The sequence below is a fragment of the Centrocercus urophasianus genome, unplaced genomic scaffold (genome assembly GCF_019232065.1).
Source record: "Centrocercus urophasianus isolate 14NV4802_14NV808 unplaced genomic scaffold, USGS_Curo_1.0 seq_10, whole genome shotgun sequence".
NCBI classification, from domain to species: Eukaryota; Metazoa; Chordata; class Aves; order Galliformes; family Phasianidae; genus Centrocercus; species Centrocercus urophasianus.
Genome location: NW_024884142.1, coordinates 63604064 through 63622580, shown reverse-complemented (window position 1 = coordinate 63622580; position 18517 = coordinate 63604064). Strand labels below are relative to the sequence as shown.

At 42.6% G+C, this 18517-nt stretch overlaps 1 protein-coding gene across 1 annotated transcript in view; it reads left to right on the top strand.

The window, feature by feature from the left end:
* TRIM67 (tripartite motif containing 67) overlaps positions 1–16382 on the top strand; it is a 31571-nt gene extending 15189 nt beyond the window's left edge. Inside the window, exons 6-10 of the mRNA XM_042819734.1 lie at positions 5593–5738; positions 7883–8021; positions 9159–9462; positions 14727–14889; positions 16317–16382. Coding sequence (XP_042675668.1) covers positions 5593–5738; positions 7883–8021; positions 9159–9462; positions 14727–14889; positions 16317–16382 — 818 coding nt within the window. The remainder of the gene's footprint in view (positions 1–5592; positions 5739–7882; positions 8022–9158; positions 9463–14726; positions 14890–16316) is intronic.
* The last annotated feature ends 2135 nt before the right edge of the window (positions 16383–18517 follow it).

Below are 18517 nucleotides of genomic sequence, written 5' to 3'. Positions count from 1 at the left end.
GGTGGATCACTTGGCCGGTGAATGTATGGAGAAACAATGGGTAAACAGTTAAAGGCCACAGTCTGCTCACTAGGAGTGGCCTGCACCTCCACAGAAACAGCCTGTGCTAAGGAAGTTTGTCAAAAACTGTCTGAGAGTTGCTCCTCTGAAAAGCAGACGAGAGACTGAGTAATACTGATAAAACTTCCCCGAATACTCTCTGCATTTATCTGTTTAAATCAGTTTATATCTAATGCTGGCCATATTTATTATTAAATATATTTAATACTAATCTTGCACCACTCTCCCTCCCAAACATATAAAGAATTTAGCTAAACTATCCACTTAAGTTGCTAATTAACCACAGGTCACTTGAGGTGAGAACAGCTTAGGCATTTGGCTTTTGGATGTTCATCTGTCAGTAAGCTGGAGGACTTAGAGATTTTAACTGAGCCAGATTCACTGGAGCTCTATGAGAGCTGCTGCAGTCTGTTGACATCCTCATTTGATGTAGAATCACAGTTAAGCTCTTGCACAGAGCTAGACGTAGCCTGAGACGCAGAGGACAGGACTGGACAGCTTCTGCTCAAACCTGCAGAGAGGTTACAGACCAGGTTGAGTATTGCTCCCCAGTGGCACTTAAAGAGTTATCCCTCAGAAAGGGCTTTTCCTGGGGCTATCTTGGCAATGACCAGGGAATACGCTTCATGTCCCACCAGTTTTGTCACCAGCTGGTGTACATGAAGGCCAAGCCTGGCTGCAGATACTGCAAACAGCAGTGGAAATGCCATTTATAGAATCATAGAAACAGAATCATTTGGAAAAGACCTTTAAAAGTCATCTAGACCAACTCCCCTGCAATGAACAGGTACATACGCATCTAGGTCAGGTTGCTTAGAGCCCCCTCCAGCTTGACCTTGAATGTCTTCAAGGAGAGGACTCCCTCTACCTCTCTGGGCAACCTGTTCCAGTGCCTCATCATCCTTATCATAAAAAATGTCTTCCTTATGTACAATCTAAATCTCTCCTCTTTTAGTTTAAAACCATTTCCCCTAGTCCTATCATAACAGACACTACTAAAGACGCTGTCCCCTTCTTTTTTATAATCTCCTCTTTAGATACTGAAAATCTGCTATGATGTTTCCCTAGAACTTTCTCTTCTCCAGGTTGAACAGCTGCAGCTTTCTCACCCTGTTCTAGTAGAAGAGGTGTTCTGTTTCTTGGATCGTTTTTGTGGCCTTGCTCTGAAGGCACTCCATCAGGTTCACGTCTCTCCTGTATTGAGGACTCCACATCTGGATGCAGTACTCCAGATGAGGTCTCACCAGTGCAGAGTAGAGTGGCAAGATCTCCCTTACCCTACTGGCCACACTTCTTTTGATGCAGCCCAGGAGATATGGTTGGCTTTCTGGGCTACGAGGGCACATTGCTGGATCATGTCCAGTTTGCCATCCACCAGTACTTTCACATCCTTTTTGGCAGGTCTGTGTTCTATCCTTCTGTTCCCCAGCTTGTACTGGTAGTGGTGGTTGCCATCACCCAAGGCCTTACGCTTGGATTTGTTGAACCATCTAAGCCCACTGCTTGAGCCTCTCTAGGTCCCTCTGGATGACACACCACAAAGCTTGGTGTCATCTCTCACATCTTTGTGTCATTTTTCCTTTACCATTGCTACAGAGGCATAAGGGACTGTGTTATTTTCTTTTGCACCTCCATGTCCCTGAGCAGCACAAGCCACTGACTAGTCCAGAGCCAACATCCATAGGTACCAAGGACAATTTAGTACATACGGATGTATTTATATTTTCCAGCTTATGACTAGAAATCTGTTTGAATTACTCAGTCTGATGTGTTGGCATTTTTGTTTCCGAAATTTACATCCATTGGCATCCTTTTGGACATATTTACCTCTATGGACATCAACCAATGTTGTGTTATCTTCTTATGCATTAGTGGTCTTGCATCTCAAAATACAGGTAATACAAAGGAAGCATTGGAGTAGGGGGGGATTCTCCACTAGGAGAATCACTTTGCAGTGAGAAGAGCTGGTGTTGCAGGGTGCTGCAGCAAAATCACTGGGACTTCTGAGCCTCCAGCTTCACACACAAAAAGATCTGTCTCTTCACCTCTGCTCCTCCTTCTCCAATCTTACCTACTCCAATCTTAGCACACCCATGTGTCATCACTCTTTGCCAAACACTTGGTGGTGAGTGGGGAGTGTTATAAACACGCTGTACAGATTGATCTGTCAAGAGTAGATGCACTACAGGCATCAGAGAACATCTGTAAAGGGATTCTGGGGAGAGCCGAATAGAACAAGGTCAGTGCAGCTTTCCCAGCTGCAGGATGTTTCATGACAAATGCTTTGTGAACCAAGGTCAGTAATACTGTTATTGATGCTTAGTGCATGACTGAATTTCTAACTTTTTTTTTCAAACTCTGGCCTCATTCAACCTCAGTGCACTTGCATGGATCATTTAGAATGAAAGCTTGCTTGTAAGTAAACATTGATTCACTGTGTTGAACAAAGAAGAATGAAAATGAGAACAAATCACATTAGATTTGCTCTGATGACTTGTTGATGTACCTTACTGGTGGACGCTGTAAGCCCACATCTAAAGCCAATCTCAGCAAATAAAGATCAGGGAGCGTTTTGTTTTTTTTCTTTTTACAAAAAACAAAAGCAATTCAGTACCAGATTAGATGTGCATGGGCCAGAAATGTGATAGATGCAGAAGTGATGCTCAAGCAATCAGATTGACCAAAATGTCTCACTGACTGCTTTGGTAAGAGTACCACAGTCCCCAGGCTGGCTGACCTGCTGAGACACATGAATGGCTCTACTATTTGCTGCTTTGCTGATCTTTCTGAGATCTTCTTCCTCTGTCTGAGTGTTTTTCTCTTTCTTGCTTTTTCTCAGTGCCTTGGCACGTAATTCCTCTTTCTTCAATGAGTGGCACATTGTGTACCAGGCATTTTCTCAGTTCAAGCTATAAACAAAGGCAAATAATATGTGTTCCTCATTTTCTTTGTTCAAATAGCTGGAATGGCCATGCAATCTTGATTTGTTGTAAAAGGGAGACTAGGTATAACATAGGAAAGAACATTACTACCCTTTGCTTATCTGCGCCACCTCCGAGAAGTCGGTTGTATACTCATTGTCAGGAATGGCTCCTTCCCTCTTCCACAGAACAGTCCCTGACAACTCCTCAGAGACATCTTCAGCTTCTGCTTCTCCAGCCACTAGTTGCACAGCTCTGATAATAAAACAGTAATGCTTCATACTAGGTTTTATCTCTGGCTCTGCTTATTCTGCATCACAAACAGGTCTTTGCCTCTGGTCTTTCCTTCTCTCTTGATGACACTGTTTTTAGTGCTCTTGCTACAACTCAGGGTATTCTAAGGGTCTCACTCTCCCACTACATTCATGTTCTTAAAACTCAATCTGGGAAGGCAGAGGGTATCATTGCACTACTTGCTTTGTCAAGATGACAAATAATAAAGTCTTAGAACAGCCCTATTCTATTATGAAGCGAGATCAACTTCACAAAGCAATGTGTTTTGGGTTGACACAAGGCACATTTTTTAGCTAAGCATGACCTCTGTGAAGTACTTTCAAAATAGCAGGATGTTATTCAAGCTCATTAATAGGTCTTGCTGTGCCAAAGTAGTATCATTTCTCCCTTTATATTTTTAATCTTTTCCTTCAGAAACTCTCTAGGGGACTTTTAAGTTGAGCAATAAATGGGACAGTGCTGTTATTTAACATCTGAGACAACTTCTTTTCTGGTAGTTAACCTATATTTGTCTTGTCTTTGTGCCATCCCATGGCTTTTTACTCTGAAGTGTATCCCAGCGTCCCAGTTATTCAACACCTTCCATATTTTCTATGACTTTCACAAGTGTTCAGCCTCTTTCCTCCCTGAGGAAGTCTGAGGTCAGGGTAAACCTCTGCCCATCTGTGTCCGGCTGCAGCAGGAGGGAGACAAGAGGGCAAGCATGGCAAGTCTAATCCAGCAAAGCTGAACACCTGCTCTGTGGGATTTTTTTACCCATGGACTTCTGAGTGGCTGTACAGCTCAGAAATTATGGTGGTTTTGTACTTTACAAGCTTCAAGAATGAGTTTTTCATTTAGTTCTGCCAGAGGAAGATTTGGAAGTTGGAGAGACCCAGTCAATGTCTCTTGAGAGTTAGTTAGCCATCTAGCTAACCATTTAAATGGTTAGTTAATCAGCCTTTATCTCTGAATTCATTGCCCTCCATTTTTTGGCTCCCACAATGCCACATTTATGTTACCTCATAGTGCCTTCCAGAGAAAAATCTGAACTTTTCATGTGTAAAAAACAAGTAGATGTTTATTTATTTATTATACTCTTTGAATCATTCTTGAAGACTAAGAAAAAGCAACAAGATGGGGGTCTTTTTTGCCTTTTTTTTTTCCTTCTCTTTCTGCAGAAAATTCTTCAAGAGCTGGTTTATAGAGCTCCTTTGTAACACACCACGCTCATTCTGTTGGGCTACCAACCTCCTGGGTTCTCTGCAGTGATGGGTAATGCCAGAGGGTAACTTCTGTATTATTTATCACTAGTGGAATGTTGATTTTTTGCCCCAGTTCCAATGTGGGGGTGAAGCGTTAGACCCTTGATGCAATAAGGGGCATTTTCCCTATTTTTCCACAATGTTTGTTACATGAAGAGTGAGCAAACCTTTTTTTTACACTCAGGGGTTAAATGGGATGAAGGGAACTGCTCAAGGGCTTAGCTCTCATGCAGGCAGAGGAGGAAAATAAACTAGAGGCTCCAAGTGGAGTATATAAAAGAAGAGCAAATTGACATAGTTGAGAGCTCAGTCAATGAATGCTCAGAGCACTCAGCTTCATGCGAGACGTCATGCAGCTCTGAAGAAATGATCTTAGCACTGAAATTCAGCCTTGGGCAGAAGAACAGACAGGGTTTGTACGTCACGTTTATCCCACTTATCCTGTGTGATTTCAATCGTGCACAAGACGTGCCAAATCTCTCTAAGAGATGGATATTTCTCATTATAATTTCCAGCAAGGCATGAACAGGGAGGGTTTAGGTGTGCATAGTAGGGAAAGTGTGGTGGAGGCCTCATTCCTCACAGGGGCATGGCTGAATGTTATATTCTGTTTACTTTTATTTTGAAATGCTTCTCCATAGTCCCTTGGTGCTTTTCCTATGCCAGTCAGTAAAAAAACATTTCTGTAGGTAGCATTGCAGCTGTAATTTCTGAAAGGACAGAGCTACAAGCAGTCTCCTGTGATACAGATGTTCCTTTTGCCAGCTGAACTTAGAGAGTTAGATAAACATTGCAACTGGAATTATTTCCAAATATGTTTGAATTTACATATTTCAACCAAATGGTTTGTCTAGCTAAATAATGACATTTTGTTATTTATTTTTTACTGGGCTTTGTTTCAAGGGCTCTCTTCAAGTGTCGGACTACATCAAAGATCCCTTCCAACCCAAATCATTCTATAATAACATTGACTCCCATGAAGGGAAAGAAATGAGTGATTGTGGTCCTCCTCCCGGCACAGACCGAGGAGCTAGGACAGAGCTACACTAATCTGTACCCAGTTCCTGTTACAGTGCCACCCGTCCCACTACTGCAACTGGAGAAGTGTTGCACCAGAAACAACAGTGTGACATTGGCCTGGAGGATGCCACCTTTGAGCCACAACCCAGTGGAGGGTTATATCCTGGAACTTGACGATGGAGATGGTGGCCAATTTCGAGTGAGAATTTAATTCAGCATTTATTTGTATTTCTTTGTATATAAGTTTCCTCAGGAAATAGATTCATGTCTGAGAGGAGGGTGAGAGGAGCCAGGGAAGGTACAATTTATCAAAGCATCCCTGCTTCCGTCAAATAGATGTAGAAAGCCTTGGTTGTGGTTTCTGCTCATTAGAAGTCCCGGCTGTGATAGGAAGCTTGGTTGAAACTTTTCCTGGGTACTGGCAAAGAGGCCTTGTGGATTTGAAAGATAGAATTTCAAGTCACTGCCATATCTACTGCATGTCCCTCCTGGAGAACGCCCCTACAGAAAATCCCATACCAGCCTGTAAGATCTGAAAGTGGCTCATGCCACATATCAAAGATTTTTTTGTGGTCCTTCCTCTTGCCTGTTCATAGTGGCCTCTTCTGACAGATGAGATTCTTGGTCTGGAAGTGCAACTCAGTTTTTCCTATTTTTCTGAGTTAAATTGGCTTTCTGTGTAAAAAATATAGGTTTGCTAAATATTTTTTCTGGAAGGGAGACAAGGCTGGGGGAAGTGTTCCTCGGGTATGCTGCAGAGACATTGGTAAGTATGGGAGGACACCCCAAGTGCCATTCTCCCAGAACTCTGGTGTGATTCCATGACTGCTTGCTTATGCCTGAGGGTACTGAATACTTCCAGTCTCCCATCCTCTCCCTCTACATCCCAAAAAACAAACCACAGAAATAATTCAATCAGCTTTCTGCCAGCCATGTCCTGCTGGAAGCAGTGGTCTGCAGTGCTGTGGCTTGCTGCTGCTGTTCATGCTTCTGTTACTTCAAGACCATGCTAAACCAATGCCATCCCTAGAGGCTAGTGCCTTGAAATCATTACTGCAGAGCACATCTGCTCTCTTCACAAATGGGAAATCATGCCAAACCATGGGATGTGATTTGTCCAGGAGCTGTAAACTGACTTCCCACTTGAACCCTGAAGGTTACTAAAGGTGAAAGTGGCCTGGAACTGGCCTGCCTGACCTCCCTCAGTTGCCTTCCTGTGCCAGACTGCTACATCCACAGCCAGCAGAGACACCTCATTTGGATGCTCCTCATTAGAAAAAACAGCAGTGTTGGTACTGCATTTTGAGAAGTATGCAGTGTTTCTGGAATTTCTTGATTCCTTGGTCCAAGAACCATTTGGCATATATTTGAAGAGGCTGGTCTCTTCCACTGGAGATGTGAAAAGGTTCCTTTGTTCGAGAGCTGCTGACACAGTCAGTAGGTAAGAGTGGCATAATGAATGAGGTGTTAGGGGTGATGTGTGGCACATTCCAGCTTCACAGATAAAACATTTCTAGTATTATTCACATCTAAATAAATACTTGTGAAATAATTTCAGCCTGCTGCCTAAACACAATTGTTTCCTTTTCTCTCATATTCTATTACTTTGTTTGATTTTCCAATAAACGTGAGGTTTCTAGGCTACTTACAGTCATCACAAACTATCATCTGTCTGATCCTCTTCATTATTTTGCCTAGCATTTCCTCCTCCTGCAATATTTCACATTACACCAATGCTTGCTCTTTAACAAATCCTTGCAGACTCTTACTGCATCTCTGCTGTCCAATTGCTGTTTCATCAGGTGATGCATGTGGTCCTAACCTTTAGGAGGCTGGCTTCTTCTGGCCCTGTCTTAGCAGGTTTCAGAATCATATATTAATGCAGGCATGAGGAAGCCTTTCCAACAGAATGAAACTGTACTTACTCTTTTTTTTTTTAATTCCTCCTTTCCCTGTTTTTATGGTCCTATATAAATATTAAGAAGGGCTATGGTGGTTAAGGTTCTGGGACTACTCTCCAAAACAGTTTTGGAGTAAATGTTTTGAAGTAAAAGTTATGGGCAAATAGGATTAAATATATATATATATATATATATCTTTATATTCCCTTTAGGTGCTGTACCTTCTCAGCTTTACCTTCACCTTAGTGTCTCCACTGCTGACCTTACCTCTTGTCTTCACTTCTGTAGCTGTTCATGTTATAACAGCATGCACACTGCATTCTCTGAAGCCATCATAAGCTATTTACTTATGATTTATGTTTACAAATCTTAATGTGATTATGAGGCAGAAAGGAACAGTTGTGTTTTTTGTTTTGTTTTGTATTTGTGTGTGTGTGTTTAGGAAGTATATGTTGGCAAGGAGACTCTCTGCACTATCGATGGCCTTCATTTCAACAGCACCTATAATGCAAGAGTCAAAGCTTTTAACTCATCTGGAGTTGGTCCATACAGCAAGACAGTTATTTTACAGACATCAGACGGTGAGTTTGATGTTGAATCCAAGCTGCATGCGAATGACTGATGTTGTCAAGTGTCAGTGCCAATACCACAAACAGCTGTGGGTGTATTCTGATGTATTCTGATGGCTTCTGTGGTGCACTTGGGCTGCACTGAGCCTGCCATTTCTGGGGGAATAACCTAGACTGAAATCCAGTAATGATAATGGTCAAGTAGCCCGTTTCTTTAAACCTTAGGGAATTTTCCATTGTAGGTAACTCTTCAGGTTTCAAATAAGTGCAATTTTACTTTTGGGGTCTAATTAAGTTTTTTATTTGTTTTAGCATATGGAGGCCATTAGGCACTGGATATTTATATGCCACTCCGCCTCCACTTCTCCATGAATTTTTGGATTTTTTTCCTCACTTACTGCTTCAATTTCACAGCAAGGTTTGATAAGACAGAGATGGGAATTCATGCTTGTTCCTCTGTAATTATAGTTGACATCCATGCGGGCATTACAGAAGTTCATCTTCAGTAATGCTACCATAATGAATTGGGAAGTACGAGCTGTCCTTACATGCACTTTTATGCTGTTGCCAAAATAGGCCAGTATAAAACTTTTATACTTTAAGTGCTTTTTCTGGTTGGATTTCTTTTTTCCCCCTTTGATAAACTGATGAAATTTGTCCTAACCACTGTGGACACGTTGATCCTCCTTTTCCATTAGAGGCAATCCTGAACAATTCACATCTGCAAATGGCTTTGTTTCTTCAATGACTTTCTTCTTACTGTGTGAGAACAGAAAGTCACTCTCCTTAAAAACCTACACTCTGATATGCAGGCACAGATGACACAAGACACATGAGTAATTTACACTTCATAGCACCTTCAAGATGAATGGACTGAAAGGCACATTTCAGTTATTACTGGGCTATGCAGATTGCACGAAGCATTCTTTCCTTTCTCTCTCATTCACCAAAGGGCAGTCTGAGCTGGGTCACAGTGCAGAGCAATCTTGTGTAACTGCCTTTTTTAACAAGGAAGAACTCCTTGTTATTCAACAGTGCCATGGGATCTTTAGGAAGTCTCAGTCTCATTTTCCTAGTGGAAATAAAGTGGCTGATGGGTAGTGGCAGCCCATTCTGCTGTAATCTTGCCTCTCCTTTTCCCTCACACAGTGGCATGGTTCACTTTCGACCCCTCCTCAGCTCACAGGGACATTGTGCTGTCAAACGACAACCAGACCGCCACCTGCAGCAGTTACGATGACCGCGTTGTCCTTGGCACGGCCGCCTTCTCCAAGGGTGTGCATTACTGGGAACTGCACGTGGATCGGTATGACAACCATCCTGATCCAGCCTTTGGCATTGCCAGGATTAATGTTGTCAAGGACATGATGCTAGGCAAGGATGACAAGGCGTGGGCTATGTACGTTGACAACAACCGCAGCTGGTTCATGCACTGCAATTCTCACACCAACCGGTAAGCACTGTCTGCATGTTTCTCTCCTTACTGATTGCTTTTGTTGCTTGTCATCAGAAGAAGAGATCTCAGTAAGCTGTAGTCCATCTCCTTGCCAAATAGAGTTATTTTATTCCTAACAGAAGTCTGCATCACTTGTTCTTACAAATCACCAGTGATGGCAATGGCATCTTCTCCCCTAGCAATCTGTATCTGTGTACGTTATCCTCTCTTAGCATGTTTTTCTTGAGATCTGAACTGAATCTCCCCTGCTTTGTTTAAGCCCACAGTTGCATGTCTCACCCTCAGTGTCAATAGATAGGAGTGCCATGCAGTCATAGATGCAGGATTTATTTCACTGCTGGAAGAACGCAGGGAGAAATGCGATCCATTCTGTTCTTTAGGAAGACCTTTGGCTACAGGGTCATTAGGCAAACTCACTGGTGATTGCTTGGCAAAAATGTAGGTGTTTGTGAGTCCTGAAAGCAGACTAAGTGCTGTGCTGTAGGCCATGACTGAGTGTGATGTGGACACTAGGGCTGTGAGGGTGAAGTGTCTGCCTCCCTCGACTGAGTCATTGTGTTCAAAACCTTTGGAAGATGTCTCAACCATGACAACCAATACTGACAAAGGAGGATTTGGGGATACCCCCAAACCATAGTTACCAAACCCCATTTTGTCTCCTGACTAAAAGAGAGGATCTGCATGCTCCATACAGCAGAATGGTGGGGATAGATCTAGCTGAAGCTGGTTCCAGGGCTGAATCCCTCAGGGACATTGCACATTAGCATGGATTTAGTGTTGTGCTGACATGGAGGCATGGCTCTTAGAACTTGCATAGCTAACTCTGCGAAGTGCTGATTGTTTTCCTTGATGGGATGCTGCCCCATGTAGAGGAAATACAATCAGCTTCACATGAGGGCCCCTGGGGTACCACCAGTGCAAGAATGCACTGCTCACTCTGTGCCCAGAGGGAGGGTCAGGCCCTAGTTGAAGCTTACCTGGGTATTACAGGGACGGAGGCCCTTGAGAAGATCTCAGCTAAAGGCTGAGATTCAGGATCCTAAATCCTGTGTGTATTTTGGGAACAGTGTTTTTGTGTACCTACTTTACCATGATGGGAGATGGATGTACAAAGTGACTGACTGGGGATATACAGCAGGTCTTTGGCAGACTGGGAATCAGTTTTGGTTTAGTTTTCCAATGACTGTCTCTGCAAGTTTTCCATACTCATGAGCTCAGACATTGTTTCTGTTATATCACATAATTAAAAGGGAAGTCTGCAGTGTTTTTTAAAATGCTCAAATGCTTGTGTTATCTTCTTAGAGAGAGAAGTTCATGCCAGTATTCATGGCATCCTAAAGCCGCTTGTAATGTCTCCTGTTGAATAGTCACTCATACTCGAAAACATACTTGTATTTTAAGTGAGTAAGAGAGTAATTTCTGTTTGAAGTAGTTGGAAGAACCTTGTAACTGGACCCAAAGCTATCTGAAGTAAAGGTGAATATTTTCATTGGCCCCAAAGGCCTTAGATAATGTCCTAAGTAAATATGGAAACCATGTCCTGAGCAAACGTAGAGTAAAATAACATCAGAATAATGAATGTGTCCAAAGCTTCTCTGTTCCTTTAATATCTTGATTTGATTTGATTTGATTTAGGGTGGAAGTAATGTTAAGCTGTGTTAATTTTAATGCTCTATGAAACAGCTTATGCTTTCTGGAAAAAAGCTGGCAAACACTGTGTGTGCTGCTGTCCCAGAAACCTATTTTTTTGATTTGGTCACAGATGTGCTCCTTCCCACAAGCAACACATGAGCCAAGCAAAATCTTTCCTTCTGAGAAGCACAAACAGTGGAAATACTTTGAATTTCCAATCATCCTGCTTAAACAGGAGAGCAGAGTACTTTCTGTTGACAACAGCTTCCCTGTTTTTACTGGGGAAAGCCCAGAGATTTTGCAGGCGTATCCAAGGAATGAGCAGACCAATGAAATATTCTTTCAAGTGAAATACACTGACAAAGGGCATGTAGTCTCATGGAATCACATGCGCTTCAATGAAATTAGGTCTAAGCATTATATTTTTAACTGTGGCAGTCAAGTAGGTCAGTTTTTTAACTCGTTAGCTGTGGTAGTCTTGTGAAAACAGTTGTTGCTGCCTCGCCATTTTCCCACTGGAGACAAGGGCGTGAGAACACACTGTCACAGTTCAAAGAAAATTTCTTGCCAACTTCTAGCCTCTCAGATGCTCCTGTATTGGAGACTATATCTTAGTAATCGTATCATTCATTCAAATCTGCTCAAAGTTAAATTAGAGTGACAAATTAATGAATGGCTTCAGGGATAAACTGAGGTGGAGCTTGAAAGACCTAGGCATGGGGCCTGCCAGGTTTAGAGCACTTTCCTGTTCTTTTCACTCACAATATGCACCATGAGACCTGTCTACATCCTTAAAAACTGACAGTCTTCAGCAATGCTAGAAAAAAAAGGCATGAACAGATGAATCTAATGCTATCAAACCCAGAGAGACCTTTGAAAATAGGTTGAGCAAACACCAGTTTAGAAGACAGCTCAGGGACGTAGCCCTGTGAGGCACCTTTAAGCCTTGTTGTTCCTGAAGTAACCAGCTCACACCAGAGACCTGTGCCCATTGCTCAGAGGCACTCATGGCAGTACTTGTTCCTCATAATGTTCCCAAAAGCAGGAGTATCCTGTGCTTTAGGCAATAGTCCAGCCACTGCATTGCTGCATGAAGAAAGTGATTGAAATCGCACTGGAATGTTTTATATTTTATGCTGGAAGACATGGAAAGTCAAAATCTAGAGATAATCTTTAAGCTCCCTGCATGAAGAGAGTCTTCTTACTAATCGTGGAGGTCTTAAGACCAACTTCTCATCAAACGAAAATGTTACAATTGACTGAAAAAGACTGTTCTTGACAGTAGATGCAGCAAAGTTCCTGCAAACCTCACTATATAAATGCTGCTAGTGCAGAGTTAAACTAATTCTTCAGCATATTAAACAGTGCTTATATATTAAGATTGATTTTTCAGTGATAGTGAAACTTACTGCTCTTCTTAATTCCCCAAACCATTTCAGTCCAGCTTTGCAAACTGCCCAAAATGCTGCTGAAACCATCCTGGGAAGGTGAGACTCCACTGCAACAGTCAGTTGCACTTTTCAGGGCAGCCAAATTGGTGTATCCGTACTTAGACCTTCCAGCCTTCCACACAGTGTCAGAGTCAGCACTGAGCCTTGTGCACAGAGATGAATGTTTGTCAGACTGTGTGAAAAGCTGTGTGAGAACTGGGATTTACTTGGAATAATGAAAGAGTGGCGCTTGTCTTCAAAAATGGATCGTCATTGAAGAAACACTGTAGCAGGTGGCTGTGCTTTCCCTTTACACAGCCTGCAGGCTGTCAGGAGACTGTAGCACAATGATCATTATCAGTTTAAAAAGGCATTGCAGAAAGGACTCAGCTCTTGGAGGTGCTGACACAGGCTGGGCCGTGTGCCCTGCCAGCAGCAGCTCCTCTCCAGCACGGCATTCCCTGTGGACTGCAGAGAAGTCACTCAATGTCACTGTGTAGCACACGACTAATTAGCCCACTAGAAGCAAATTAGTTTATTATATTGGAAAGAGCATCGTCATCTCAAAAAGGCAAAGCTGTTTCCCCAAGAGAACCAATGCCATTTAGAAAGATGTCATAAAATCTGGTTTAAAACACTGCTTGATATAAAACGTGGTGCACTACAATCAGAGCTGTTCCCCACTGGAGAAAAAAAATAATGTAACCCACATGTAGGTAGTTCTGAATTGTGGTGCTGCCACCACCCACAGAACCATTATGAATTTTATGATGCATTCAATACAAACATCCTATATACTAAGATCCTGAGGATGGGCAAATGTCCTAACTTTTGTTGGAAAATAGTATGTTTACAGTTGTGGAGAGGAGCACAAGGACAAGCGTATTAATGCTTATAGTACCAGGAATAAATTTAAGGGAGCTCAGAACTGCATAGTTATACGTCTTACATATCTGAAAACTTAAATGGTGATTCTCAACTGTTTTGTTATTGTGTGAAGAGCTTTAAGTGGAGATGTCAGCACACTATTGCCATCACTGTCATGGATAAAGCTCCTGTTACCTTTAAAGGAAATATCATATGCCACATGTAGTTTGAAGGAAACCCGTTTATGACACCTAGTGGACACGATGAAAATGTCTTACCCTGCGCCATGTTTCTAGTTGCATTTGAATTTTTTTTATATATATGCCAACTCTTACAATAAATCTTTTGTTAAAACTGCATTTATCTTGTGAATTTCATGTGCCCAGGGCAGCTTGTGATAGAAAAGACAGTCACTTCCTTTCCTGATGCAAATGATTTGAAATCTGATTTAGCCTGAACAAATTGTGTCAGGCTGTAAATCCATCGCATAGCCCCTGTGACATTAGTGAAGCAGTGGTGCCTGTGGCCAATCTGCATATGTAGCAGATTTCTTGCTCAACGCTCTTTAAAGCGCTATTGGATTTGACTAACCCCCGAATCAAAGTGCGTTAGTGTCAAATCGTTCATGCATGTAATGGCTGGGTCTGCCCTGGCAAGCTCTGACACCATGGTAGCTCTCAGCAGCTGCTCCTGACACAGCCAATTAGCACCAATGTTAATAGCTGTGCCCCAGCTCTTGAAGGAGCTTGGTCATGGACCTGTGCTTGTCCCTAATCTGCCCTACCTTCCCTTCCTTCCCAAAACCACTGCCTATGGACCTATGTGGGCCCCCCAGACCCTGGAAAATCAGGTCCCCTTAGAGACTGCCAAGATAAGCTTCTAGCTGCCAGCAGGTAGAGTGATTCAAATGAGTGCCAAGGACACTAGCGTTCTGCTTTTACATTTTCTGCTGTGCAACAGTATTCTACAGCAGGGGCACTCTCAGGAACTCTGCCTCCAGAAGTCCTGCCTTGCACACTGAGCAATGGACTGATCTACTCACCTGCCCATTTCTTGTCAGCCTAGGGGATTTGGGCGCCATTATCATCTCTTAGCTTACAGCTGGAGGAGAGATGGACATCATTTCTCTTTATGACACCCCTTTTAAGCTCTGATGAACATCTCTTTTGGGTAAAGGTGTGGCATGGTCACAGTCAAAGTGCAGTGGGGATAAGCACTGTGCTGTGCTGCTCCATTCTTCCCTTGTTTTTTGAGACTGCATGTCTTAGAGGGAACAGCAGTGGTGCAGCACTCTGTCTACATTAAACCTCTTTGTGTGCATTTGTACTTCAGGACAGAAGGAGGAGTTTCCAAAGGTGCCACTGTTGGTGTCCTCCTGGATCTAAATAAGCACAGCCTGACTTTCTACATAAATGGGCAGCAACAAGGGCCTCCAGCTTTTGAAAACATAGAGGGTGTCTTCATGCCTGCACTAAGCCTCAACCGAAACGTTCAGGTAAGTCTTCTATAGTTCAATGCAACCTAAACTGTTCAGGTAAAGGGGGCTATGTACCCCTAGCCATTTCTGCTGTGACTGATAGCATCATAGGCAGGTAGTCAGTGTGGATATTGGCTCTTTCCTTGTCAGACATCCAGGCTACTAATGCTTTCTTGAAAACTGATTTCAGCCTTCTGTCTTGCCTCACAGATGCAAAGGGTAGTGTTATAAAAACAAGTCAACATGCCTGCATGCCTTCATCATTCTGCTGCAATGCTCCACTTAGAAAGCAGCAGTGCTAAGGCTTCCTCTGCCAGTTTGACAAAAACAACACAAGGATGTGAATTCCTCTTAGATCTTACGTTGAGAGATAATTAGCATTGGCAACAGACAGAAATCCAGCAGCATAGCAGTTAGTTGAGCAAAGTCAGCATAGGTCAGGGGATTAGTCCAGCAGAGAAGACTCAGTCAGCACATCACTGGTGAAGTTCAGAGACTGCTCTGTTCTCAAGAGGATCTCCTCTTGGAGAAACACTTCAAATATTATGTTTTTTTAACTTCAAAACCATGTCATATGGCTGAAACAGGAGGTAATGCAACAAGAGGTGTAGCATTGAGGGATATGGTTAGTGGGTATGGAGGGGGTGGGCTGACAGTTGGAGTGGATGATCTTAATGGTCTTTTCCAACATTTATTGTTCTATGGAGAGCCAGAGCCTTTACCTGTGGAAAGAGCCAGAAGCCTGAAGACGGTGGCATCTAAATCTTTCAGGAAAGTTTCATAGTTTTATTGTATTTGATGCACAAAAGTAGAAGACACAGGCACTTCCCTGCTATTTTCAATAATGGTTTTCAATTGCAGCTTGCCTTTAATACCTACATCTTGTAAGCAGCTGGCAAAAGTTCTTTCTATGACCAAAATAAAACAAGGCATGGCCAACAAGGTGTGAGGAGGAAGCTATGAATTCGACTTGCTGTTGAATGGTGCTCTGAAATGTCTGTGTGGGAACTCTGAACTTGTAGAAATATTGTCATATTGTAGAAGGAACTGTGCTCTGCCCTGCCAGAACAAGGAAGAAAGGATTTTTTATATATTCAGTACATTGTTTCAACAGTGTCATTGTTTTCCTGAACTACTCTAGAGTCCCTCACACAAAAATTCTGACCACCTTGGGCTTGGGAGTACTGTTGGAATTCTAGAAATAGTGGCTTACTTTAGGAAGAACTGTTGGCACTTGGCTTCTAGGCCCCAAGGTGCTCAGCACAGAGGGGTTCCTGGTGATTTTAGGGGCTCAGTATCATCCCATAAATATAGTTAACTACTTAATCTTGGATCAGAAGCTCCACAGCCCCACTCTTGTCATTTGCTTACTCTGGGCCTTCACAAATGCTTTCTGCTGGAGATGTTCCAGTTTTGATAGTTGGTGTTATTTCTTTTTTATGTAGGTGACACTGCACACAGGACTGGAGGTTCCCCAATGTGTAAAGCAGCCAAAGTTGCCCAGCAACTAATGACACTCCTGCCTGACCCTGTGCTGGATTCTGTAAGCTGTCTCAGTGTGATTTGGCACATTTCAGTAAGTCAGTAAAAAAGCACTCTCTTCCCTAATGTGGAATGTTCTACACCATTGCTCACTGAGCACTCTGCTGGTTACAACTAGCCCACTCCATCTTTAGTTTAACAAGCCATAGCAAGCATACCCACAGAACTGGCACTGGATTACAGATGGGTACCTGAACATATCTGCACTGCACTCATGTGCTCACACACGCATACACATGTATATATTTATAAGGTGAGAAGTTAAATGAGTTTATTTTCTCTCTTGTGGCTGGGATTTGTGCTCAAAAGATATTGTGCATGCTGGAAAACACAGGCAAGGGGAACTGGGGAACAATGGCTGCTGGAACAATTTACCAGTTGGTGAACGAGATTCCTTTGCCACCTGCAGTCCTTAATTGAAGACAGCATGTGTTCTGGCAGCTGAAGTGGAAGCTGTGTGCTCAGTTAAAGAATTCACAGGCAAGATTCTGTTATCTGTTACATCCAGGGGCTCAAATAACACTTAACTATTCCTTCTGGCTCCAAATCGCCATAAGCTCTGCACTACATTCCCCTCAAGTTCAGTGGCAGAACTTGCACTTATCTTCAACAAGAACAAGAACAGTTTCCAGATGCTGTTGTGTAATAGTTGTGCTTATTTGAGCTTACAGCATGGTATGTGCAGAATTCAGATATGAAAAGTGGAGAGGAAAATATTTCTGATACATTTTCATGTATCTTACTTAACTGTGACTGTGTGGACTACTCATAGAGAAATCCATTGATGATTATCAGCACATCACTTGAAAAATGAAGCAAGAGGAATCTTTTTTAATTTAACTAATAAGAGTTTTATTTAAATATGGTACGTGCAAAGTATCCCACATAGAGAAATACTGCTTTCCAGCCTTGATCCCACTAAGTCCTACACAGCTGTAGTTCCAATGTAGCTTTGAGATCAAAAGCCTTAATTTTCTATTAGATTATGATCATGTAACTAATGTCTTGGTCTCCATGAAGCATTTAAACAGGAGAGATTTATGAGATAAATGCTAAATCAATTTTTAAGAATTTTTCTGGAATGGGACATAAATCCTTTCAAGACTTGGATGTATCTTGCATATCCCGTGAAAGCAAGAGGCCGTGTCAGGTCCTGTCCATGACAACATGAATCTGACCACCACAGAAGTTCCCAGCACAGAACAGAGCTCTCACCTGCATGCTGGTGTCCAAAAACACATTGATTTGTGTGTGTTTCTTTTCTTCTGAAACAAGTTAAGATATGCAACTGTGTGTATAGAGGTGATGCATAAGAACAAGATGCAGCAGACTGTGTGTGTCCATGACATTCTGGGCTTTGTTATTTCAATCCTACGTAAGCGTGGTGATATCAGACATGAAAAGCACCAACTCTTACATCCTAGTGATGTACTAAACCCTCTGTTTAATGCTTCTTGTACAGATTTTCCTACCCAAGCATACATATACGCACATGCATATTGTTCTCAGCCAAGCAGGTATGAAGCCTGAAAAAGTGTGCTCTAATAGCAATGCAGCTTACTGCCTCACATTATGCTATGGCCACAGGATCATCAGCTCAGGCCTCTCTCAGAGCAGCCAGCTGCAGGTGTGCATTCAGTCTCAGACACATGGCTCAGGTGGCACAGAGGGCTGCACTGAGACACAGCAGCCAGCACCTCACTGGCAGCATCCTCTTTGCAGCCACTGCAGAGAGGGAAAGGCAACCCATTCTGCAGTAGTTACAGGCGATTTCACAGGTGAATCACAGCCCGTCACCAGTGCCCATACCTGGCAGATATCTCATGGCCACCTCTCCTGCAGAACAGCTGTGCACCTCTAGTAATGTCAAGACTGAAATAGGAAACAAAACCAACAGCAGGAAAATATAACCTTAGCTGTTAAGTGGGAAAGCAACTGTACCATTATACTTTCTTCACTCTGACATGGATTGTATTAGTAAAGTTTTAGACATAACTGTGCTACACTCATCTTCATTTCTTAAAGAATAGCAAAAACCAACTGAGTTTTAATTTTCAGTTTCATTTAATGCCATGTGAACTCATGCACGATTTTCTAATTTAGT